Source organism: Pleurodeles waltl, chromosome 6, assembly GCF_031143425.1.
Source record: "Pleurodeles waltl isolate 20211129_DDA chromosome 6, aPleWal1.hap1.20221129, whole genome shotgun sequence".
In the NCBI taxonomy this organism is placed as follows: Eukaryota; Metazoa; Chordata; class Amphibia; order Caudata; family Salamandridae; genus Pleurodeles; species Pleurodeles waltl.
The window spans coordinates 1616209295-1616236157 of record NC_090445.1 but is presented as its reverse complement, the minus strand read 5'-3'; the positions used below and the strand labels follow the sequence as shown (position 1 = coordinate 1616236157).

General features: G+C 42.6%; 1 protein-coding gene across 4 annotated transcripts in view; it reads left to right on the top strand.

Moving 5' to 3' along the window:
- The window catches only part of TNC (tenascin C), a 127390-nt gene that overhangs the window by 49416 nt on the left and 51111 nt on the right, over nt 1–26863 (top strand). For all 4 annotated transcript variants that reach the window (XM_069241520.1, XM_069241519.1, XM_069241517.1 and 1 more), the window contains exons 2-10: nt 243–832; nt 6149–7462; nt 11494–11757; nt 12344–12459; nt 13165–13318; nt 20948–21211; nt 22884–23069; nt 24616–24705; nt 24800–25063. In XM_069241520.1, coding sequence (XP_069097621.1) covers nt 355–832; nt 6149–7462; nt 11494–11757; nt 12344–12459; nt 13165–13318; nt 20948–21211; nt 22884–23069; nt 24616–24705; nt 24800–25063 — 3130 coding nt within the window. In that variant the 5' untranslated portion in view covers nt 243–354. The remainder of the gene's footprint in view (nt 1–242; nt 833–6148; nt 7463–11493; nt 11758–12343; nt 12460–13164; nt 13319–20947; nt 21212–22883; nt 23070–24615; nt 24706–24799; nt 25064–26863) is intronic.

Here is a 26863-nt window from a genome sequence, read left to right as displayed (position 1 = left end):
GGGCGCTTTTGTAGTAATTACTTCTCAGAACGTGTTTGCATAAATGAGTTTATCAGGTGGTCTTTCCACCAATCCATCTGTCTCTGCCTTTCTCTCTCCTCTTCATCTGTCTCTCTTTCTTCAACTTTTCCCTCCCAATCTACCTTCGTCTTAAAGTTTACATATTTCTACTACTCTACATTGGTCCCTTTTATGGTATTTGTTTCTTAAAACAAGTGATCTTACTTTTGTTTTTTTAACAGAAATACCTACCTGCCTTCAGAGGAAAAGCAAGATTTTTACAAGGCCAACCACAATATATACCCACCACAGTAAGTGCAAAGCACACTCCACGCGCATCCCTCTCAGGAAGTCATGGAGGCCATGGGGCGCTGCTCTCGGGTCCTAGCCATCCTCATGCTCACTCTGCTGTGCCACCACTCAGATGGTGGGCTCATTAAAAAGATCATCCGCCAGAAGCGAGAGAGCGGGTTGATTTCAAACGTCTCGCTGCCAGAGGACAACCAGCCTGTTGTGTTTAATCATGTCTACAACATTAACTTGCCCATGGGGTCCTTGTGCTCTGTGGATTTGGACCCAGTGTCTGGGGGCGCAGGTCAGAAGCCCCTATCGGAGCAAGGGAGCCAACAAGAGGAACACTCAGTGGATGGCAATAACCAGATAGTCTTTACACACCGTATCAACATCCCGCGGCGGGCCTGCGGCTGTGCGGCTGCTCCTGATATCAAGGACCTCCTCAGCCGACTAGAGGAGCTAGAGGGGCTGGTGTCCTCTCTACGGGAGCAGTGTACCAGTGGTGCTGGTTGCTGTGGCGGTAGCTTGACTGCTGAAGGTAAGATCAACCATGAATTTCTTTGACAACTATTTGCCAAGCTTTGGTAGGGTTTACAAAAGAAATACGCTTGTGTGCGTATGTATGTTTGTGTTTTGTTTGTAAAGCAAACTTCTTATTGGTGCCAATATGGCAGCACCAGGAAGTTTTAGACAGGGGTTGAAGTGACTGGAAAAACTGTTTTTTTTTGTTTAAAACAAAGGCAAATACCTTTACAACTATTTTCAGAATTCCGACTGTGCCATCTTTTTTACAGTTAAAGTATAATGTTGCAGTGAGGTATGTTTGAAATTAATTAACTTGTCTCCTATATCATGTAAAGGGTCATATATTTTGATGAAAGATAACAAAATCAGACCCGATCAGGGAGGAGCTACTATTCTGCCCCTCCCCACTCCGGCGTCTGTTACACATTCAGACTGCCCTCTTGTGAACACCTAGCACAACTATGATGTGTTGGGGCAAGCATCCTCGCTTGTCACCCACAGGCCCATGGCTATCCCTATCGTACTTTGCTAGTGTTGCACTTCATCTTCTGGCTGCAGCTTGTATATAACAGAAGTAATCAACATTCCTAGTGAGAGAAAGAACATCATAACACCACATAATAACACTACATTGTAACAAAAATAATAAACATCCTTACAATACACAATTACTGTTCATCCATACCACCTGTTAGCAGCTCACCTAAACTTGGGTGCACAACAGATATTGCTTTAATGAATGCCACAGTAACAGTAGAAGTTTCATTCAACTTATTTCATAGGTTGCCTGGCATCTGGCCCCTGATGATATTTGTCACCCACACTGGACTCGTCTCAGAGTAATGTTTTTTTTCTACCATTCTGTACACGTATTTTGCACTGACACCATAAGTACATTTAAAGATAAACAAATATTTGGTTTCCAATTGGCTGATTCCAGTTTACGAATCTCTTCTACTTAAGATTGGATTTGACCCCACTGGTTCTGATTTGTTTGAGCTGAAGTTATGTAAGGAGCCTCCAAAAATAACTTCACTTATTCCAGACGATAACCTCAACATGACAATAACTTATACCACAGCCACGCGGTGTTAGGGCATAAGGAGTAATATGTTAGGTTGAACAGTGCCACATCAATTGTTAAAAAACATTGCCAATCCAATAGTCCTCACTGTAAACGATTGAGCTCTTGGCTTTGTCAATGCATCTTAGCCTTTGCATGCACTAACATGCGTCAAGGTGCATGGACACACTTGGCTGTGAATCTTGCAATGGGTTTCCTATTCCAAGTAGGCAGCGCACACATTCTTCATTACGCTCATGTAGGTATTCATCGTGATGAGTGCAACCAAATTACTCTAGTACACATGCATTATGACGTGTTTATTCAAATTTGCTAGGCCACATGGGGGTCATTTTTAATTCTCAGTTTTAAAATGGCACGTGGCATTATTATAAATAAAATTAGGTTTTCAAAAAAAGTGAAAATAAGTGCGCGCAAGCATAACGCAGGAAGCAAGGCATGTGGTAGCACTAGGAGTGAGAGGGAAGTGGACACAAAATCAGGGCATGGGGAGGGGAGAGGGAGAAAAGAGAGCACCTGAGGGTGAGGGACATGCAGAAAGAATCATCACACGCACTCCCATGGAGAGATTGCTGCAAAAGAAAAAGCGAGTCCCCTTAAATTGGCAGCGGAAGAATACAACACATCCAGTCAGAACACTGTGATATGGAAATGCTCCTTGGAGGGACAAACACAAGGAGAGGAAGGAAGGCCATCGACTCATGAGGAGACCAAATTTGAGCAAGGGTCTGTCCCAAAGCTCACTCTAAGTATATGGAATTGATTGGAAACAATAGGTCTGTCAGAAGAGAGCAAAAGCAATCTGTAAAAAGACTTAAAAAGGAGAGGCTGAAGAAGTAAAAAAAAATCTCTACTTTTTATTTAGGGCTTTTGGGGGCCAGTCCTTATGGCAGAGCACCACAGATTTGTCTGGAGGGGAGATAACATGATTTGAAAGGAATCAAACAACGCAATAAAGTGGTGATGACAAGATTAAAATTCAGAACTGCTGTATTCACAGCCAACAAATGAATCACTATCACACTTCTCTTTTCAACTAATACATCAGCAACCACAAAGTATTGCTGCAACACCATGTGCCTACAATTAGATGCTTCTGCAGTATAAAAATTATCAATGTATCATGTCAGCAGACAACAAATATGACGATAGCATAGTGTAATTGCGGGAGACCTCAGCCCACGAAAGTGAGAACTTACATAGCTTTCTGAAGCGTTCACTTGTAGAAGGAAAATAGTTGTGTAACCTTACCACACTTTAATTTACTGCTCTGTTTCCTAGATGGTGAACTTCAAAGAATATTAGCATTTCGTTGCTATGCTCCTTTAATGCAGGAATGTCCATTGGATGTCTCCTCTGAGGATGAGTATCAATGTAGGGCCTCATTAAGAACTGAGCAGTAACATGGCATCCACCAATGATTGGTGAATGCCCTGTACCCCTCTCTTGGTTCCTCAACTTTATTTACAAACAGAGAAGAGCTCTGTTCATGACAATGGAGCTGCAACTGGGTCCGTCATTATAAACATTATCTTGTCGGATAGTCTCTGGCTGACATGGCTATCAAAAGACCACCAAACTTACTGCAGTTACTTCAACGTTGTATCCACCATTTTTTTGTCCCAGACCATCAGTCACATCATGGTAATCCAAAGCAGAAAAAAATACAACCCAAGATACCTTTACATTAGGATTTTTCTAACTTCAAGTCCAGAGATTCGTTTTTCACTTTCTAAAATCCCCCCCACACACGCACACACACCCTTTTGGGTTTGTCTTTAGAAACAGAAGAAAATACAGATTGGTCCCCAATTCCCTCATGGCATGTTAGGACATCCGACATTGTCATATTTTGCTGAATGTGCTCCCACCGTGACAGCAGATGTAGTTTCAGTGAGAAAGCTGCCCCAAACATGTTTCCTAAATATGGTGCGTCAACTGTGCTGGCCCATTTAGGTCTAGATTAACTATTCGGTCTCCTTGCTCACACAATCTTGGTACATTTCAGAAGGGAAAAGGAGTTATATCGTGGTGTTGTTCAAACACATACCACTTCTATATTTTGGATTTCTTGAGTGGAACTCCATCTGATAGCGACACCAGTTTAGGCAGTTGCTCATGCTATTAAATTCCGATGGTCAGTACGGATGCGTTAAACCCTGATCCTCTGTGTGCATGCATCATGCATGGGGTGGGAAAGAAAGTATGCCTCACTGCCAATTTAATCTTCACAGCATTTCAAAAGGGATTACCTATAAGAGCAGAGAGATCCCAATCTCTGCGCTCATTCAGCCAACAGCTGCAAAGATGGATTGTTGCATTAGAATTGTGTTGTAGGAAACTGAGTAAAGATCTACGAAGATAACTACTCATGCTCTAGGCTCTGTTTCAGATGTGGTTAACTTCTTCTGAATTTTGATCTTTTAACAAGTCCAAAATTGCTATCTCAATCTAAGCTCCTGTTGCCACTTGTTCGTTTATATTGCTCTCCATTCTCCAACCACTCTTGCCATATGTTATTTTAGCTTGGTCCCATTTTATGTAATTGGTCAAAGTCCAGTTTCTTCATCAACTTCTTATTTCTTGTTCTTCCACCAGCAGTTGGGACCAGATTTACTAATCTTTCATGTAATGCAAGCTGCTTTGCTGCACTGAGTAGCTTGAAAGGACGAGAGCAGAAATACGCCTCATCTACTGAGATGTGGGGCACTTCTGCTTTCTCATAGCACTGGCTCACTTCAGGCATCCTAGCACCAGCGCACGCACCCTTGCATCAAGATACAAAGATGTCTGCATTACAAGGAGAATTGTTTTTGTGCAGGAAGGACCACCTTCCTGCACAAAAACGATATTTCCAGACATTTTCCATTTTCTACGTGTGCTGCCGAATGAAACACACATAGAAAGAGGAAATGTCGAGAAGTAAAAAGATTTTTCTTTTTGTTACGACATCCTCTGGGAGGCGTATCTGTTTCATGCAATCCCGCATTTGCAAACCTTTGTAAATGTGGACTGAGTGAAACACATGGGTGGAAGCACAGGAAACCCATGCTCCACTCATGAAATGCCTCCAGAATTAAATGCAAGGCAATGCAGCACAAGCTGCTATGTTGCGTTACATTGTTGTACGAAGCCACGCAATGTATTGCTGATCGCCCTTGCATGGTTTTGTAAATATCTATTAGCATTTTGCGTTGTGGCTGCCTCACAAAAGTAGCACCACCTCGACGATAACTGTTAGTAAATCTGGCTCTAGATTTCCATTCACTCACTGAATTTTGATTTACCTTCCCATTTGCTGTGATTTTTATTTCCTTGTGCACACTTAATTGTCTTGTTTCTTTCCTTCATCTGATTCCCTGCTCCTTAACGCTTTTGACAAGTCCTATCCTATTGTGCTATAAACCAATCCAATTGTTTAGTTATTCCCTTCCAACAATGTGATTTTTGGACTCATCTTTTGATTCCAAACCATTAGAATTAGTGTTCATTCACATCACAGGCTCCTAGTAACAGATATTTGATCAGGGTAGCAATTTCTTCCTCTGATTTGTCCACATCAATTTGCTGTTTCCTCTGTCGATCAAATCAGATTTTCTCTTTCCAGTAAAACTACTCCATTTCTTGTTCCTCAAAATCCTGTTAGTTACGGTTTCTTCGTCTCCACTCCTTTCACTCTTATTCTTTGGCAAACAAAATCCCCAATCCCTGTCATTGTTGATTACCCTGATTACCTTGGACATAATGTAATAACTGACCAGGAAGGGGAAACCCTTCAAGGCCAGCATGTAATTTAAAAAAAAGAGCAAGTCTTTAAAACGCGTGAAGGTCTGCTTTTTTCTTGTCTTAACCCTATTATTTCCACTAATCTTTTGGGCAGCAGAGGATGATAGTATACTTTGAGCATACACTCCTTAACCACTCTTTGAAAGAAATGAGGAGAAAATACACTTTTAAGCTCATCTTATATTTGGGTTCTTACTATATGGCCCCTGAGGGTCTCGCCACCCTTTTTCCTCTAGTCCATGTACCACAAAGAAGGTGAGGAAAGAGCAGGTGATGATTTAAATTTTCACCCAACTCCTGGTGAGACTAGTATGAGTCACATTTCATGGACATAATTGTACAGTGAACAATATATTGAATTAGAAATTGAACATTTGGGCCATGTTTAAATGTTAAACCGACGAGACACTCTCACCCATCCCCTTCCCAGTAACAGATTATCTATTTCCTTTCCCATAGGTGCAGTGGATACAAAGCCTTATTGCAGCGGGCAAGGAAATTACAGCACTGAGACCTGCAGCTGCATCTGTGAGGCTGGCTGGACAGGACCCAACTGTTCAGAGTCAGAGTGCCCGGGCCACTGCAACAACAGAGGCAAATGTGTAAATGGTAAATGTATCTGTGATGAAGGCTTCACTGGTGTGGACTGCAATGAACTCACTTGCCCTGATGACTGCAATGATCAAGGAAGGTGCGTCAATGGCATCTGCATATGCTTCGAAGGGTATGGAGGAGAGGACTGCAGCCAGGAGATCTGCCCAGTTGAGTGCAGTGAGTTTGGAAAGTGTGTGAACGGGCAATGTGTGTGTGATGATGGTTTCACTGGCGAAGACTGCAGTGAGCCACGCTGCCCCAACAACTGCAACAACCGTGGCCGTTGTGTGGAAGATGAATGCGTCTGCGATGAAGGATTCACAGGAGATGACTGCAGCGAACTGATCTGTCCCAATGACTGCTTCGACCGAGGCCGTTGTGTCAATGGTGTATGCTTCTGTGATGAGGGCTTCACAGGGGAGGACTGTGGGGAATTGACATGCCCCAACAATTGCAATAATCGTGGTCGCTGTGTGAATGGACTTTGTATCTGTGATGATGGCTTCCAAGGAGATGACTGCAGTGAATTGCGATGCCCCAGTGACTGCAATGACCGTGGCCGATGTGTCAATGGAAAATGTGTGTGCAACGAAGGATTCATGGGTGAAGACTGTGCTGAATTGAGTTGTCCCAATGACTGCAACAACCGCGGTCGATGTGTCAACGGCCAATGCGTGTGTGACGAAGGCTTCATGGGTGAAGACTGTGGCGAGTTAAGGTGCCCTGGTGACTGTAACAACCGTGGTCGATGCGTTAATGGCCAGTGCGTGTGTGATGATGGCTTCCGAGGTGAAGATTGTGGTGAGCTCAAATGCCCAGATGACTGCAACAACCGTGGTGTCTGTGTTAATGGTCAATGTGTGTGTGATGAAGGCTTCATGGGAGAAAACTGTGGTGAACTACGGTGTCCAAACGACTGCAAGAACCGTGGCCGGTGTGTCAATGGACAGTGCATTTGTGATGACGGCTTCAAAGGTGAAGACTGCAGTGAGCTCCGGTGCCCTGATGACTGTAATGATCGTGGCCGCTGTGTCAATGGACAATGTGTTTGCGATGAAGGCTTCACTGGAGAGAACTGTGATTCCTTGGCCTGCTTGAACAACTGCAACGATCGAGGCCTTTGTGTCAATGGCCAATGCGTCTGTGAAGAAGGCTTCCTGGGTGAAGACTGCTCTAAAGGTGGGTAGCAGTTTCTTTTAATTTCACACCATTTGTCTAATGATCTACAACCTTAATAACGTTTTACTCTTCTGAATTGTTTGAGACAGGGAGGGCATCGTTGCCTCATTTGCACATGCCAGTGCAGCAAACGGATAGACTGTCTCGTAGGAAAAGCCCATCCTTTTCTGGCAAAAAAGTTCTGCAATAATTTGAGTGCAGGGATTGATCAACCTCCTTTCAGATACGAACAGAAATGAAAGTCTTCTATGAATAAATTGTTTAATTTCCCTCTCTTCTATTTTTAATTGGTAAAATACAAAAGTCCAGTTCTACTGTTTTGCAGAGTTTATAAAAGGTTCATATTTAAAGCATCTTTCACTGTCCTTATATATATATATATATATATATATATATATATATATATATAGATATATATATATATATATATATATATATATATATATATCTTATATAAATATACTGCAGGGATGTCGATGAAATATATTATAATAGTTGCCAATGTGCCTCTTGTATAGAACGACAGGGTCATAATTCGATCTAGCATCAAATAAAACTCCATTCAGCTGCAATTAACTATAGAGTTGACTAAATTTAGGAGACTCTGACAGGAACAAACTTTTTCGAAACTTTATTGGTATAGTAACCTTTTACTTTCACGGTCAAGTCATTCTCATTGCTAGCAGCTAAACCAATAAAGGTGATATTGATGTTGTCCGGAGCAAGCTCTTCCACAAGTCCCACGGGGACAGAATATCACAGTGTCAACACAATGTATTGAGAGTCGACAGTCAGTGATGGAGATCACTTCAGGCTATCATGGTACTTCAAGTGCATACTCACTCAAACCAGGAGGCTAGGTTCAAAGAAGCCAAACAGGAGTAATCCACCAACTTACTTTTACAAAGTAAACTGGCCCGATGTTGCTTTCCAGATGCGTATTTTTACATGTTACAAACTGGAGATCAGCTCATGTGCAACATGTGTTTAAATGGGCCTGTAACAGCCTCGTCTCTCAGTTCTGGGGTGAATAATAAGAAATCACGAGACCCTCCACGTCCCCCAAATCATCAGTTAATTAACACATTTTAAACACATTGTGGAATCCTGGAATTTGTATATTGAAATAAAATAGCCCATTAGACCAATCAAATAGCAGAACAGCGCTAGTAAATCACTACAGTTTGGGACAGAGCCAAGCCAGAGCTGAACAAAGAAGCATCTGTACAGCACCAACCAACGGAGCTCTGGAAATGATCTTGTGCCTTGATTACACTTTATTGAAATAAACAAAACTGCAGTTCCTACAGCCACAAGTAAGTCAATCAATTGCTAGAGGGTTTTTAAAATGTGCATCTATTAATTTTCTCCGGACCTTGTTAAAACACTCCTACAGGGCCAGTCCTTTCCGCTTTCGCATGTGACTGCCAAAATAGATAACATGTATTTCAGGTGTTCAGTAACATGCCTGTGCTGTTGTATGTCAGAATATCATGTGGGCCATATCGACGTGCCAAAGTATATTAGCCTAAATATCGAGTACCAAAATAATGGGAAGATATGTACATATAGGTAAGTATAGACCTCCTAGTCTTAAATCCTTGTCTACATATATTGAACATATACATTTTCAAATTATACATAAGTGTAGTTAAATATACTAAACATAAACACATAAGCTTCCATATTTCCATGTATGCGATTATATATATATCTTCACAATATTGTGGGGCTCTTCATTTGGCACATCGCTATTTCCAACTCGGTATTCAGATTCATATAATGCTTCTTCCTTTTCTTCGGACATATAATTGGTCTAGGTAATGTGCCAAGCAAAACACAAGTCGGATTTTCATGTTTTTCTGTTGACATGCAGTAACACCAGGGTTCATGTCCAGTGGCAGCTTATTGGAGGCAAAAGGGAGAGCAGCGCGTGGCAGGTGGAGGACAGAGAAATAAAATAAAGTAATTTTAAAAAACGTACCTTATTTCCGTGCTGCGCTGCTCCGCTGCTCCGCTCCTCCATCCTGGAACAGGCTCCCAGCCTGCCCTGCGGCTAATCCTGATGCTGCTCAGAGCAGGGTTAGGATTGGCTGGGAGCTCCCAGCCAAGGCGTTCCCAAGCAGACTGAGAGCTAGTGCCTGCTCTCTTCAGCCCGGGACCACAGTGCCAGGCTGGAGAGAGCCTAATGCGCATGTGTGTTTGGCTGGCCCAAGAGGGCCGGCCAATCATACATGAGCAATGAGGAGGAGTGCTGTGCGCTCCCTCTCAGTGCTCGTCACAGTCTTTGGCCCTGTACCTTTTAATACAAAACAATATCGTTTTGCATTAAAAGGCTTGCAGCTGCTGCTGCTGGCAGGGGGCGAAGCTCTTCCGCCCTAGCGGAGGAGCCGCGCCTGTTCATGTCGAACTGCAGTCAAGCCTTAATCTAGATTCTACGGCAACAGATTTTTCAGTTCTCAGACGAATGAGTACAAATTGTTGCGCATTAAGCAAGGAAGAGGAGGATTCTTCCTCATGGGATTGCAAGTGAGTACTCAGACTCTGGAACCTCTTCCCCTCACATCTTCAAGTCTTTAACTTGTTTTTTAATCTGTCACAATGATAAATATTTTCTTTCGCAATCGACTTGCTGCAAGAAATTAAGCATTTGCTCTTGCAAATGGGCCCGATTGCTGGCGGTCACAGTGGACAATGAATTCATCTTTTTGTAGGTGCACATTCTGCAGTGTTGTCAATAACTTTTCTCTTTATTAAAGCATCACACTGCTTTTAGCCTCAGCGATAGTCCAATTTCAAACCTTTGCTCAGATTGACAAATGAATCACTCAAAACAGCGCAGCAAGTTAAGTTGCAGCGCTGCTTTGAGTGAACAGGAAAGAACAAACCAGCGCATCTACACAAATATGTGTTGCCGTTCTGCTCTCTCTCTTTCTGCACAGCCGCATTTTATTTTGCCATGCATCAATGCAAACACCCTTGCCTCATAGTGTAAGGGTGAATAGGTTGTGGTCAGAATAGTTTTTGTGCTGGAAGGGGTCCCTTCCTGTACAAAAATTATGCGGAAAGGCAATTTCCTCTTTAAATGTTCTGCAGAATGCAGCGCATGGGGGGAATTTACCCTTTAAGGCAGGCACCCAACCCTTCAGTGGGCCCCCGTTCAGACCAAGGCCAATGAATATTTATGAGTTATATGATAGATAGGGCCACTCATCACATTCCATGGGGATATGGGGGGCGGTATTGTTTTGCGTTTTTCCACTGCCCACAAGGGTTATTTTTTAAGGATTTGCTCTACTTCATTGTTTACATTGCTCTGTGCACTGAAGTGTCTTGGGGCAATAATGCAATATTGTCTGTCCAGAATTTTTCAGGGAATGTGAGGCACTTCTTGTATTTGGAGCCAGGGAATCAATGTTTATTTTACTTACTCAAGATATTACATTAGCAAACCTTACTCCAGTTCATGCAGCAATTGTGCAAGCTGTCACTAGAGTTAAAACAGCATTCAGAGTAGATAGCTGCATCTAATAAACGAGACAACTCATCTACAGCTTTCATTACAGTTTATTGCTCATCACTGAGAACACCACAAAAATATAGAGTACTTTTGCCACGTTACAATATATTCTAAGCGCCTTTTGGACTACCAGTGTTGCTCTTTGTCTGGGACATACCCTTCAAGCAGCCAATCTTGCCAACAGAGACACCAATAATATGTTGACTTATGTTACCATCAAGTCACCTGTTCAATCTAATATGCTCAGAGTCATTTGTAATAGCCCCCCAACGATACCTCAAAAAACATATACCACTTGTTTCCATGTATTGGTCATTTTTATATACTTCTCAAGTAGGTGTGATTCAAGTTAAAATGTGCTTGCCGGGCCTACTTTATAATGCTTAAGCTTCAGAAAATACATAATAACACAAAACCTGGTCCCTCTCATGCCACCCTCCCCAGGCAATGTAATGCCATATTTCACTTGTTATATCTTCTCTCCTTTCCATTATTTTTTTCTTCTTTTTAGTGTCCCCTCCAAAGGACCTGACAGTGACAGAAGTGACAACACAGTCTGTAAATCTGGAGTGGGTGAATGAAATGAAAGTCACAGAGTACCTTATCTCCTACATCCCGACCAGCCCAGGTGGCCTTGAACTGGACTTCAGGGTGCCAGGAGACCAGACCACTGCCACCATCCAAGAACTCGAGCCTGGTGTGGAATATTTTGTACGGGTCTTCGCCATCCTAAAGAATCACAGAAGTATTCCAGTCAGTGCCCGAGTTGCAACTCGTAAGTAAACACATTTTACGGGACCATCAGTTTTCAGACATGCAGTTGGTTAGTTTTTCTTGAATATGGTGGAATTGAGAAGTCAATCCTTCATCTAAAGCACCATAATTGACTTGGGGAAAAATATCATTGCAACAACACATTGCAACATTTGGATGATATTACATTGCTCAAAGGGGGCTGTTAGGGGGTGGGCTGTAGTAAGAAAATAGACATAAGACACACCCACATGGTACCTCTTATAGAGCTTTGTTCTCCTTCATCTTCAAAACACAACTAGATTTTGGATGAATGGCCAACAGAAAGAAATAGAACTCCAGAGGATGCAATGAGTTGATTATCACCCCCTCTTTGTTGTTATGGCTCATGAAATATTAAACTGAGTGCATCATAATATCTTCCAGGACTTTAATGCCTTCTAAAAATTCATGTTTGAATGGTCAATGACTATGAGACACTGAGTCAAGCACCACAATTCTGCTACTGTATTTCCCCTCTGTTCAGCAAACACAGTTATCTATTAACGGACAGATTGTTTTGTACTGCCCTCGCAAATCCACATTATACCCTTCATTCTTTACTGCAGATCTGCCAACAACTGATGATCTGAGGTTCAAATCAGTCAAAGAGACATCTGTGGAGGTGGAGTGGGACCCCTTGGACATCTCCTTTGACACTTGGGATCTCATTATTCGTAACACAGTAAGTTCAGGGTCCACCTTTTGATGACTCATGGTGCTTCAGGTTTCAGCCTTGGGATGTGGTAAATGGGTTCATGACAAAAATAATAAAAAGAGAAGTATTTTTTAGAATTAGCTGAGGTTCTATTCAGTCCTAAATGCAGCATGGACTATGGTTTTGTATTGACTGAGCTTAATGGGCATCCTGGGCCATGACCATGAATTTTGGAAAAGTGGGGATTTCCCCCCCAAGAAGAGCTTTTGGGAGATGGCACCACATGCATCAGTTCAGCACTGTATTTCAAGTGCATTGGGCTAAAATCCATAGGTATATGTATGAAGAAATGAAAAATGAAACATAGAATGGCCCAGGGAATCAGAACCTAGGAAAGTACCCAGCAGCAGAAAGTCATGTATATGCCCCTACTAACCTACAAAGTAATTGTGTCTTGCTCCATCTGTACTATTTCTAAGGGTTGAAAGAGTCCCTGAAAATAACCCTCTGTGCTCCATATGGTGGAGGGTTTTCATCTGTCCCTTAGACAGCCCAACACTGGTTGGGACATGCCTTCAAGGATAGATGGGCTCTAGGTTTGATTTTTCACCATACTATGAAAGGATATCCTTGTGAGTAATTATCACCAGGATATGCTAGAGAGGTGATCTGATCGTTCTACTATTTACTTAAAATGGTGCATGAGCTATTAACGTCTTTTGATCATTTCAGAAAGAAGAGAATGGAGAGATAAGCACAAGCGTGCAAAGGCCTGTGACATCGTATGTGCAAACAGGCTTAGCACCAGGAGAGACCTACAACTTCTCCATCCATGTTGTAAAGAACAACACCCGAGGACCTGGACTTGCCAAAGTGACAACTACACGTGAGTGTCTCATATTACACTAAGGTTGCACCATTAAGAAGAAACACATACTGACCAGGGATTATCCATGTACTCTAGTTTATCATTTTAAAATTCCCAAACGTCATGGAGGTCAAAGCATTCGAGTGGAAATGTTGAGGGTCAATTTGTTAGATGGAAAATAGGAGGAAACAAAGAAACCAGGTTGAGGGATTAATAGTTTTTTGACTTAGAGGTGCAAAAATTAAAATATTGACTACACTTGACTCTGGTTGGTCTGAATATCAGTCTTTTGTTAACTAAGGGCCACAGGGTTGGAAATTGCAGAGAGTCAGCCAATAATGAAACCTGATGAAAAGTGATAACAGAGGGAACAATGATATGGAGACTGAAGAAGCTGAATTAGTAAATAATCGTTCCAAAAGAGAACAGAAAAGGACAAAGAATTAATCAGTGGTAGATGTACACAGAGAGGTGGGTGGAGACTGGAGGATTGGGGAACCAATGAAATTTGTAGGCATGGTCATAGAGTTGAAGAGAAGCTAACAAGAATGTGGAGAGAGGATGTTTTATCTTGTAATCTTCAAGTTTATAGAAAGAATGGAGGACAATAAGGACAGAGGCAAGGTGGTTGTGAGATTCATCAGTAACTGAGGTGGATACTTAAGAATAATTTATGAATTGTCAAATTTTCAGAAGCAGACTGAGAATAGTAGTAATAAGTTATATAGAAGACGTAAATGATCAGTTGATTAAAGGCAATAATCTTCATGACTGTAAACATATAGAAAAAGATGAATGTTACATAGTGGTACTTAGTGTAAACTTATTTGGCCCATTCACTGAGGGCTTTATTTAAAGTTTGATGGACTGGGTACTCTGTCACAGATGCAACAGAATACTATGATCGCCAGACTGATTGTCTGCCAACCTCATTTAGAGACGGGTGGACTGTCAACTTTCCATCGGTGGAGACCCTGTTGGCTCCTTTGACTCAAAACTACCTACGATCTCCCTGCGGAGTAGGAGTCGTCAAGTAAAGTGTCACACTGCCCACTCTATTTAGAAGAAATGGTCAGATTCTTTTCCTGTCTGTCCCTGCCAGGAAAAACCTTGTGGTGAAGGACAGAAAAAAACTAATGACCAGCCCCCGACCCCCACATTCCCTGGGAGAAAACTCTTAGGGTGTGGGGAATTGTTTGTTTTTGATTACTAATAACAAACTGACACTTTGGTAGGTTTATTTGGAAGAATGAGAAATATTTTGTGGACAGCCATCATAACCTATGGGGTTGTCCACTAAAAACTTGTACTCTAATGTCATGGCAGCTACCATCAAGGCACATAGATCACGGATGAGCTAAGAATGATCTCTAAACTTGGCAGTCCAACAGTTGGTGAATGTAATGTCCTCTGCCACCCCGATCATCGAACTCTCATTAGTCAAACACTAGATCTGGCCCTAAGACTCTGCCCCAGTAAAAAGCAATGCAATGTGGTGCATGTTATTTACTTTCCAGTGCAGAAAGTGTTTTGCACTGTAAATGTTTTCTTTTCTCAGAACAAAAGCACTTTACACTGTCTCTCAACATCGCAATACGGGGGCGTTACTAGTGTACTTGTAACTCAATTAAACTCAGTAGGTTTTGGTGCAAACCCTGTTCTACTAAGATGGCCTGACCCAGCTTTGCATCAAAAAATAATGTCTTATTGAAACAAACTCTAACAAGGAGGATTTTTTTCATTTCTCAAAAATAGCACAAATTCCATTCCTGCTCAAGTGCTCATCACACATCCAGTGTGTGGAATCCTTCTGTGCTGGTCTAGACATAGGCATTTGTACTGGAATAGTATGCTTCCAATACATATCCTATGCTAGGCAGTGCAGAGTCACCTCTGTGGGGGTGTGTAACACACAAGGCAGCCTTTCAGGGCACCTGTTCAGGGAATAGGAGCAGCAAAAGGCCTATCTTAATAAATATGCTCTGGGCTGTGGTTTCCCCTTTTCACAATGGAGTGCAGCACATTTGATTCTGCGCTACTTTGCATGAACAATGAGTAAATCTCCCCTAAAGAGAGATGTGGAAAGAGGAGATGAGGATCCACAACACTGAAAGTACAATTGAGAAGGTTATGACATCACTGGCACATTAGCTGTTAGAGAGAACTGAGTTGTGGAGTACGATGAGAATATGGAAGGGATTGTAGGGTTGGTTGCAGTTGGTTTGGTTTGAAATGGAGGAGGGTAACAAGGATGTGACAGTAAGTGGACTTAGAAAGTTCAAAAGCTGATGAGTGGGCGTAAAGAGAGTTTGTAGACAACACACAGCTTCAGACAATTTTACAGCTACATGAGCATGTCAGTTGTTTGATCGAGGCCAATACGAACAACCCAAATTTGGGGATGAACAAAGGTAGAACAGAGGAAGTTGTGGAAATCCCGTCACATAGAACAGAGAGGATCTTCGATGACATCTGTGTGTGACTGCAGGTCACAAGATCAAATTTCTGCAGGAGTGGTTCAGTCTTTCATCCTTCTGATCATGTTTAAAGAAAGAACAATGACATTTTTTAGTTCCAAGGCCTGTTACTTACAAAAGACAAAAACTCTCCAGATGCTTTCATGGTGGTGAGAAGCGTATCATTGGATAGCCTCATGCAGGACTTAGACATTTATGTAGTTTTGGATACTGAGTAAGTTGATTTCGAAGGGGTGTATGGGCTCTGGTGATCAAAGTTTGGTGATAGCCCCATGGGTGAGTGAATGAGTGAGTGAGTGACTCACTGGTCGATGAATCATTAAGCTACAGAATTAAATGGGGTTGATTCCTTATATCAGTGCAGGGGATAATGTTGAAAATGTACTTCAGTAAATACATGCTTTAAGCATCAGCATCATACAATGATGTTTGAAACATGTTTAACAAACCTTTGCCTAGTGGCGGGCTCTATAGCCTACAGCGCCCCAATGCCTTGGCGCATTGGTTCTCCTTCAATGAAGTTAGAAGCATACCAAATTGTGAACACAATCAACAACACGCAAAGCAAACAGCTGCTGTTAAAGTGTTTAGTGTTAGGGTGGGCTTAGGTTGAAGCCATGCACAGCTGCTGCATTCTGTCCACCAGTAGGGAGAAGAACCATTCTTGACAACTAGCTACAGCACCACAGATGGTGTCAGCCACCATCCTGACTTCTACTGCTCTGTAGGGATGGTTTTCCTAAGCCTTGCATGCATTGGCAGGACGTCTTGTAGCACTAGCAGTAGTGTAGCATGTGGTGTGAAGAAGCAAGAGGGCTGATGGGAGAAGCTCCATTAGGGAGAAGCTATCCGGATATTGAAGTGGCTGAGGTATAGACAGGATATTAGATCACTTCCGCATTTTGAGCTACCTATAGATCTGGTTTCTTAACTGAAGGGTCCGTTTCCATACAAACATGCACACATAATGGTTCTTAGGTGGGTTGCTACCCTTTAACCGCACTCAATCACAAGAACAAAGAGCTCCTGTTCCATCCGAGGCAAAGCATGGTAATCATTCACTTTATGGCCTGGCATATCATTCACTGCTGACAGCTTCGGAGCTATACATTGTAAAATACCCTTCTGGGCCCTCATTCTATGGACCTTTGGCACTTGGCTCCTACAGACTAAACAGTGAGATGTCTGCTCCTCGCTCTCTCTTCCTGGAGACGGCTACAAATCAGCGCCTGGGCGGCATGTTTCCACCGCTTGTGGGGGTGTGGGCACCACAGGCAGTCTGGAAAAGCCATTTTGCTTTTTTTTGGAAGTGCTCTGGCGGGCTTCCTCTCGCATCTCTGCATCACCCCTGCCAGCCGCAGAACCTCCCGCCTCTCCCCCCGAGGAGCCTTGGGAGATGAAAGCAGATAAATATGACAATGTTGACTGCAGCTGGAGTAGCAGGCCTGAAAGGTTAATTGTTTTCCTAGCATTGAATGTGACAACGTACCCTCCTGGGTGAAAAGAGCATATCCTGCCAGTCTTTCTCTCCTCAACCGCACTTCATCTCTCGCCTCTTTCTATAACTCCAACCTTTCCTCCTCCTCTTTCAGTTTTACTCGTCTCCCTCAGCATCTCTGCCATTTGCTTTCTTCTTTCTTCCCTGCATGAAATATGCATCTTGCGTCTTTCGCTTGCACGCCTGGTGTCTGTGTTTCTCACTGTGGGTCATGTTTACACTCTGGAAGATGGTTAACCTGGCCTTTGCCACCACTGTGGAGGACAGTCTGACCTAGTTAAACATCCCTTGACGTGGAGGCACTTTACCAGACTGGCCACATGTCAGTTTTACACTGGCAGAGCCAACCATGCATTGTCGGTGTAAACCTGGTACTGTCCGAAGCTCTAAAAAAAGGATGCCATCTTCGAGTCTGGCAGAGTGGAAGTTCCGCTAATTTATGCTGGTGCTACAGAAATCTAAATAGGGCCCAATCTTTCATCTAGTCCCTGCCCCTTCTCATTATTCACCTCTTCTCCTCTCAATCTCTCCTCGTTTTTCTTACTGATGCGTTTTTACAATCCTCTCTGTTCCTTCCTTATTTGCTTTCATTCATCTCTACCGGGTCTCCCTGCTCAATCCGGTCCACCTGTCCCATTCTCTTACCATTATAGACCACTTCTTTAATCCTGTCTCTTCCCTAAATGTACGCATCTTCATCCATCGGCACCGTCCCATCCATTCATACTGTCACCCGAGGGAAACAACAACGAGGCGCCGAATGCTTGCCTTGGATGAGGTTTTTTTAAAACAGTGATCTTCAACACTCTTTTCTTCCCCATTTTACGCATGTATGTGCCTGCACATCTTTGTGTACCTGTGGTTGTGTGCGCACGTGTGTGTCTACCTCTGGGTTATGCATATGCATATGCGTGGACAATATGGAATACACGAGTCTGTGTGCTGTGTCTGAGTTTGGTGTGTGCCTGTACAACTGTGAATAGTTGTGTATGCGTTCAAGTGTGTGCACTTGTGTGTATACTCTGTGCACACTCGTGTGTGTGCATGCACGTGTATGTGCATGCTTGAGTGTGTGCATGTCTGGACATGTGTCTGAGTGTGTAAGTGTGCGTGCACTTTTGTGCACTTGTGCCTGCATTTCGCTGTGTGTATAGGTGATGTTTACATACATTAAACGCGAACTAATATCTATCCATTTTAATACGAAGGCAACAGTGCTATTATCATCTCAGACGTGCTCACACATTGGCCATGTAAAAGCGCAAGAGCTTTGTCAAGAGACACTTACTTATATCTCAGTTACGAGGTCATAGTTATGATGCACCAGCAAGACGGATGAGAATAAGATAGAACAGTAGAATCTATATGTAGACACACATATTGTGATGCAGAGGCCAAGAGCGCGTGACGTAGGCAGCTGAATGCACAACGAAGCACCACGACAAAGATGTTGCTTAGAGATGAAGCTATGAGGTGAGAAGGAAAAACAAGCAGGCCATGCAGAGAAGAACGCAGACTGGGCTCCAGGTTTCCGACTCACAGGTGAACACGTGATACAGCCCAGGGCTTTGCACTTCTTGTCATCTGACCAGTGTTGAATGGCTTTTTCCACACGCATGTGCCTCAGGCTCATGTCTTATGTCAGACTTATCAAGCACTCTGACCTCTGCGATGGAAAAGCCATATATATCTCCAAGAGCAGCTCTGACAGGCAAGGTCAGGCTAGGAATCCTGGAGGAGTCCAGCCAGATGTTGTCATACGAGCCACTTTACTGCAGGACTGGCGAGCCCGACAGCTGCAAAGGGAATAGTAGGGAGTGCGAGTGGGCTCTTTTTTTTAAGAGGTCCTTTTTTCAAAAATGGGTAAAATGTTGCCTTGACCATCATATATTACCTTTAACTCCCTTTCATTATCCCCTCGCTTTTTTCAGCTCGCTCATTTGTTTCTCGCTCCCTCTTTTCCTCCTTTCTTTAACCATAACATCTCCGTTATCCTCCCTCACTTATCATTTTTCGAATGTCTCCTTCGCACACTGTCCTTTTCCCTGTTCCTACTGTTTTCCTCTTCCTGCCACTCTTTTAATCCTCCTTCCCGTTCTTGCCTCCATCACTTCAAACATCCAACAGCATTGGGTGTGAGTGACAGTCCTCTGGGCTTAGCCAACACGTGAGTTACCAAGTCTCAAGTAAATCACTGAAAAAGGTGGTCAAAAAACATAGCCAGATTTTCAAGGCCCTTGCCCCCCATAGCGCCACATTTGTGGCAAAATGTTTTCCGCAAATGTGACTCTAATAGAACACTACTGTAGCACCATATCATACAAGGTGGTGCAAACTAGGTTTGTGCAAACTTGTAAACCCTTTGTACTACATCATGCATGATATATGCATGATGTGTGCAAAGGGGGCATTCTCTCGGTAGAGGGTCGCTAAAAATGGCACAATGAAATCTGCAAGATTTCATTGCACCCTTTCTAGCATAATTTTTAATGCCTGCTTAAAGCAAGCAGTAGAATGAGGTTCCCATTGATTTCAATAGACCTCTTCACACTATACTGGATTAGCGTCATTTTTTTTAAAAACGCTAATCCAGTATAGCGTTACAATAGCGTAAAAAAAATGACGCTATTTCCCCTAACATGCGCCATGGTGCACCATATTATAAATATGGCGCTACCATGGTGGTGTTAGGGGACGCTAATGGGCTGCAAGAAAAGTTGCACATCACTTGTGATGCACCACTTTCTTGTAAATATGGTACATAGTGTATCTGATTAGACAGCTACATTGCGAAACTCAGAACTATGAAGGTCATAAATTGAACACCGTAATCGAGAAATAGCAACACCTGTTATTCACACCCATCGATTTGCCCGGGTATCGGAGCTAGTGGCACCCAACAGCAAGGCAGGTGTAAGAGAGAAGGCTTGCAGGTGAGCGGGCACAGGGCCCCAAAGTGATTGACACCCGTCAAAGGTGGTGAGAGAAAAGCATGCATGCTAGGTCTATGTACTTAAGCAAAACTAAGGAAATGGGGTCTTGCCCTAGCAGAATACAGGCTGCTGAAAAGTTGGCTTGTGCTGGAAATCAGTTATTTCTAAAGGCAATGTAATTTCACAAATAAAAATAGTATTTTTTTGTGTAAGTTCGAAATCAAAGACTGTTGTGTGATTTTTCTGCTTAAGTGTAAATTACCCTTACAGATCAGACTGTTACAAGCACTAATGTATAGGAATGTATAGGAATGGATAGGAGCTCAGGCAATGACGGGCTTATCACCATCTTATTGTTGTGTGCAGTAGAAAGCACAGACGTCTTAAAAAAAGACACCACATGTTAATGTAGGAATACAATCTTCAATTAATGTAGAACTTGTCGGTTTAATATACATGGCTGGTGGAATCACCTATCGGTGCCCAACCAGTCTCATGAAATAGGAGTCCCCTCAGTAACCTAACACAGTCTCATCTAGTGATTAGTCAGGGTTTGAATGGTCACAATGTGTCCATATAATGGATATTTCTTCTACTAAAATTAGTTTTCTTTTTAACACACTTCAGGAAATATGTCTTATTGGAAAAACCATTTCTGGGTGCATTTTTTGTCTTTCATTTTAAGTATTTGAAAGTTGACCCACTCATCTTATGAATATTCTTGTTTTCTTTGCCACAGGGCTGGATGCCCCAAGTCAAGTGGAGGTGCGAGACGTGACCGACTCGACGGCTTTGGTCACGTGGTTTAGACCTCTGGCACAAATTGATGGTGTTATCCTATCCTATGGGACAGGAAGTGAGCCACCCACCGTTGTGGAGCTCTCTGAAGATGAAAGTCAGTACTCTTTGGGAAATCTGATCCCAGATACCGAGTATGAGGTGACATTGCTTTCACGGCGCGGGCTAATGACAAGTGACCCAGTGACAGAGACCTTTACTACAGGTAAGAGTAGTTTACTGAATTTGTAGGATTAAGTGTGTAAAGTAAATGGTTGTTCTTTGTGATTGAGTAATATATTCCCATATTTATTTTGCTTACAGTTGGAAAGAAAGGTCTGGGCAAAGGATCCTGGTTAAGGTTTTCACTCTGTGTGTAAAAGATTAGCTAAATGGTGTATGCTCACTGTGATTGTGGCGCATGGGACTCAAGCAGCACCTCACTGATGAGGCCCAGTGATGCCACAATGATTCTGCCCATGCCTGTCATCTTTTGCATTGCCTAGTAGTTCAGGTCTGACTGTTACATCTGGATTTGGGTTATAATTGGCATAACATTGGCTCTCTTCTGTAATAGTATATATGAACAAATATTGCCCAAGCTATGCTTATTAGTATGAAAAGCATTGGCACTATTGTTTTGTTCAAATATTAGCATTTCTATGACATGTCCCATAGCACTGACATCTGGGGCACCTTATAAACACGTGAACCAATTGTAACTGAACAACAGCATCCATTTTGTAGAATGCTTAAAAATGACAGCAAAGCATTTTGCCCTCCTTTCATATGAAAATGCAGCCATGCCCAGTAATGCTGGAAGGCGTTGCCACAGCACTATCAGAGAGTAAAAGTATCAGGCTTAAAACAAGCATGACACACCAAGAGAAGTGTACTCAAGATCACGTCAATTTGGTAAAATCCAAGAAGTATTATGGTACAAATTTACTTAAACTTCTGGCAATGCAGTGCAGCAAGGCAAGTTGCTGTGCTGCATGAATGGGAGAGAGCTGCAAAGTACCACATCAACTATGATATGGCACTCTTCATGTCTCTCCTTGCTCTGGCATGTGAGGCTGCCTAGCAGCAATGCAGTTACCCTTGCACAATGATGCAAGGGTGCTTGCATAACAGGCAGGATTGTTTGTGTGCAAGAAAAAATACCTTCCTGAACAAAACATGCAAAAGAAGAAGCAACAAGAAGAAATTAACTAATGTCTCCACCTTACACCTCACTAAGGGAAGGCTAGCATTTTCACACATTCCCAGGTTTACTAACTTTAGTAAATCTGGGAAACCACCAAAAAACCAGGGATGGATGCCAGGGGATACCCATGCTCGTCCCTTGGAACATCTTCCCAACAAATAGTAACGCAAGGCTATGCTATGCACTGTTGCAAGTGGCTTTGCATGGCATAATAAGTGCAAAAGGATCCGTGAGTGTGAATGAGATTAGAACTGTTTTGAACTTGAAAGGGGGGACATCAGTTCAAGATTCAGTTTCATTTGTGGGTGAAACTCTTTTGATAAGTGTAGACGTTTTTGTGCACATACACAGAAAATCTGCTTATTCCATTTGTCATGAAGTTTCTTTTATGTATACACTATGGCCCATATTTATACTTTTTTAGTGCCGCATTTGCGTCATTTTTTGACAAAAAAAACAGAGCAAAGTTACAAAATACAATTGCATTTTGTAACTTTGCGCTGCTTTTGCGTAAAAAAGTGGCGCAAATGCGGCGCTAAAAAAGTATAAATTTGGGCCTATGTGTTTCTGTGACTTTTCCAGGGCATTCTTTTTTCCACAATGCATTGTCAAAACTAAGTTTGTAGGAAAATGACTTACAGTGAAGCATTTTGAGAACAAGTCATTTTTAAAAATATGATTTTTTTCATAGATTTGGATGCTCCGAAGAATCTGAGGCGGGTATCCCAGACTGACACTACCATCACCTTGGAGTGGAAGAACAGTCAAGCCAATGTTGATCTTTACAGGATCAAATTTGCCCCTCTCTCAGGTGGAGATCATGCTGAGATAACCGTGCCAAAAAGTAACCAGGCCACAACCAAAGTCACCCTCACAGGTAGGAGTCAAGGTGAAAAGCGGACCACATCAAACCTGAGAAATATTAATCGGCTGAGGCAAAGGACAGGACCAAGCTGCACTAACAGATAAAGGGCAATGTACACCAGAGAAATGCTCATATGTCCACAAACGTAGGACATCAAAATAGATCTAAAGTATAAGGGAAGAGGAGAATAACAGTGGGATAGAGATTGACACAGGGAACAGTGGAGAGGAAAAAATATGAGTGAAAGAAGAAAGAACATAATATTATGTTTTGTAGGTCACTTCTATAGCACTTACTGCTGTGTTTCATACCTCAATGCACAAGGGGGAATAGGAGAGGAATGGAGTTGGCAAAGACAGGGTAGTTAGGCAACAGCATATAATTTTCGAACTTAATTGAAGTCATTTTCTCTAACAGAGAAGGATGAAAGATTAGTTCAGGCTTGCCTGAACAAGAGCTGTACCCTTTAGGTCTTATGTAAAATTCTGCCGTGGATCACAGAGGGAGCCATTCTCCCTATTAAAACACCAGAATCCTAGAGCTGAGTAACTCCATCAGTGGATTGTTACTGGTTGTCAAAGTGAATTGCTGTGTTGATTGATCAAAGTGGATGTTTACAACACATCTAGAGACTGCACTCTCATTACCTATCCAACCAGAGTGAGCCTGCACAGGTCTTGCATCCTCATCTGCAATGACCTTTTCCTTCGCTCTTCTCCTGCTCCTCTATCCATCTTCTTTATAGCAATGTAGATATCACTGTTAATTGAATGATTGCCTCAAGAGGGCCCAGTTGTCTAGAGTCAGAGAATCAGACCTTTCCTTATAGAGTCTGCTCCCAGCCTTGTTGTGCTAGATCCAAACTTGCACTCAAGGTCTGTGTAAGTTTCTTTTCTCCCTGGGTCTTATCTCTTTATGTCGAATTGCTGTTCCTCTTCAAGCACGAGACGCTAAGGGCCCGCCTCTGTCCTACAGATTGCTTTTCTATTTACCAGCCTGCAAAATCACAGGGTCCGATTTTATTCTCAGAATTTTCAATCCTACCTGCATAACTGGGAATTCTCAAGGCCTTATTTTCAGTCCAGATCAGATTTGGGTACAAATAGGAGATTATGCTCAAACTGGAAATGCATATTTTAGTGTAATTACTAGATTAATTAGGTTTCTTCCCAGCATAATTTTGATGGATAAAATGCCACACATGTCAAGTTACCTCTTCCTCCCATACTATACGGATTTTTTGTTTTATCTCCCAGCCTGGGACATTTCAGGACTTGTCACATGACTCGGTATTGTTTGTTCCACTTGGTTGGCCGTACAATGCTTTATGTTGCATACGGTGCCAGAGTGGTAAGAGAACAAGGGAAGAATTGATGGGCTGAAATAGAAGGAGGAGGTGCTGACAGGGGAGTTGTTTAAAAATGATCCTCTCAGGTAGAGGGGAGGTCTGGTATGGGAGTGAGTAGCATAATATTACGTCATGCAGGTTGCTTGTATAGAATGGGAGTGTAAACTAACACGAACCAAGTCCATCTAACACTCACACCATCTACTTCAGATCTGAAGCCAGGAACTGAGTATGGCATTGGAGTCACAGCTGTGAAACAGGACCGAGAGAGCGGCCCAGCTACTATCAATGCTGCAACAGGTGAGACTCCATTTCTTCTTCACTTAAAACTTTCCTTTGGTTACATTTTCCTATAATGTGAGGCTAAAATAATGTGTTCCTTTTACTCGATCAGACCTAGATGCTCCAAAAGACCTGCAAGTCAGCGGCTCTACGGAAAGCACTCTTTCACTCCGCTGGAAACGGCCACTGGCCAAATTTGAACGCTACCTCATCAGTTACATTTCTAATAGTGGAAAGAAAAATGAAATTGAAGTGCCTGGAAACGTCAACTCTTTTATTCTGACTGGTCTGGATGCTGGCACAGAATACAGTATCACCATTGTAGCGGAGAAGGGCAAACACAAGAGCAAACCAGCTTCAGTGATTGGCTCTACGGGTGAGTACCGCCATCTTGAATATACAAAGATGTTTTTGTCTTAGGAGCTCGCAAGAGACAGTCGGTTCAAATAAGGTATTTTATATTGTGCATAGGTTCTGGCATCAGAACAGCACAAACCTCACAGCTTTTATTGGCACCTGGTTGGGTTGCTGTGCTTCAAAAAAAGCATCAGCACACATATCATCTTTAAACAGTAAGCACCCCAGTCCTCCATTCAACTCCCTGCTATTCAAGATGTTTCATTTCATTAAAGCTATTTAATTTTTTGCCACAAGCCGGTCAAAGGACACCTGAAGGTGCAGAGGTTAAATAATACATACTCATCCTGTGCTCTAGAACAGTGGTTCCCAACCTTTTGACTTCTGTGGACCCCCACTTTATCATTAATGGAACCCAGGGACCCCCACTGAATCATCATTGGAATCCGGGGACCCCCACTGAGTCATTACTGGAAGCTTGGGACCTAATTTGTCATTATTTGTTTTATATTTTATCATTTTCTAAGCAGTCGCGGACCCCCTGAGAAGGCTTTGCGAACCAGACCACAGGTTGGGAACCACTGCTCTAGAAGTTTAACCATCTAAGCACATTCACTCATTACACCACATACCCTTACGCACAGTCCATTGCTATAGGCATGCCCTCATCAGGCATATATCTTGTAATCAGACATACATGTCATTAACAGGTAGCAAGTACATTTATGAATATCAGGTACATCTCTTATCCTCAGAGATATGCTGCCTTCTCCACACTTTAAGCATACTATTCTCTAATGTGAAATGCGTCACATTTTTAGCACATAAGTGTTTGTGTGTAAAATGCTTTGCATTGCCTCTGTTTGGGTGAAGGGGCCGTGATTCACTGGAGATAAAGCCCAGTGAGTCATGTTGCTCCTCCCCGTCCCCAGCAATGGAAATGAACAGCATATTGCACTCAGCAGATCTGTATGTATGGTTCACACCATGTTGATGCAGCAGTTATAAACAAATATGATTAAAAACAGACATAGGACACAGGGTTAATCCTTGCACTGAGATAAAATCGTATGGCCTGTGAGTTGTTTTCTTCTTCAAACTGGTACTAGATTGAAATCCATGGGTCATTTAGTAGTGTATTCTAAAGTCAGCTATTCACTACTGGGGCAATAAATTAATGCCTCTGCACATAAGTAAAAATGTGTGCAAATCTGTGTTTATTATTAAGCTTGCTCCAAATAACAGGTTATTTGGACCGCTTTATTTTCATTGGCAATTCTCTTCTGTTCTTTCGAGTAACACATGTATGAGATGTGCCGTGTCCTGCTTAGTACATGCTGCTCACATGATATGTTTGTATGAGTCCACCAGTGGGCTGTTATAATATGCCAGTGTCCTTATGAGTTGCCTTAACGGGATGATCAGTGGGTTTCTGCGGGGCATAGAGCCAAAACCGATGTATATTAAACTGCATGTACATATGATGTTCAAATAATCGCCCATGAAACTTATGTCTAGTAAACTGGAGTAATACATATTAAAACTCTCCACATTTGGGGCCGCCAATAACATTCCACCAGTATAGCAGCATCTGCTGTAGCCTTAGATCCCCTTATTGCCATATTGTCGCCCATGGTGCCGCTCCAGTCAACTGGACACCAGTCGTACTTCTATGCAACCACAAGCCACGCCCCCTCCCTTCTCCAAGCAACTTCAATTGCAGTGACAGATCAGAGGTGAGAGGTCAGTTCTGATTGCTAGGCTGCCTAGCACAGCAGGAGGCATTAGTGAACCCATGCACTCTGCGCTGCCACTCACC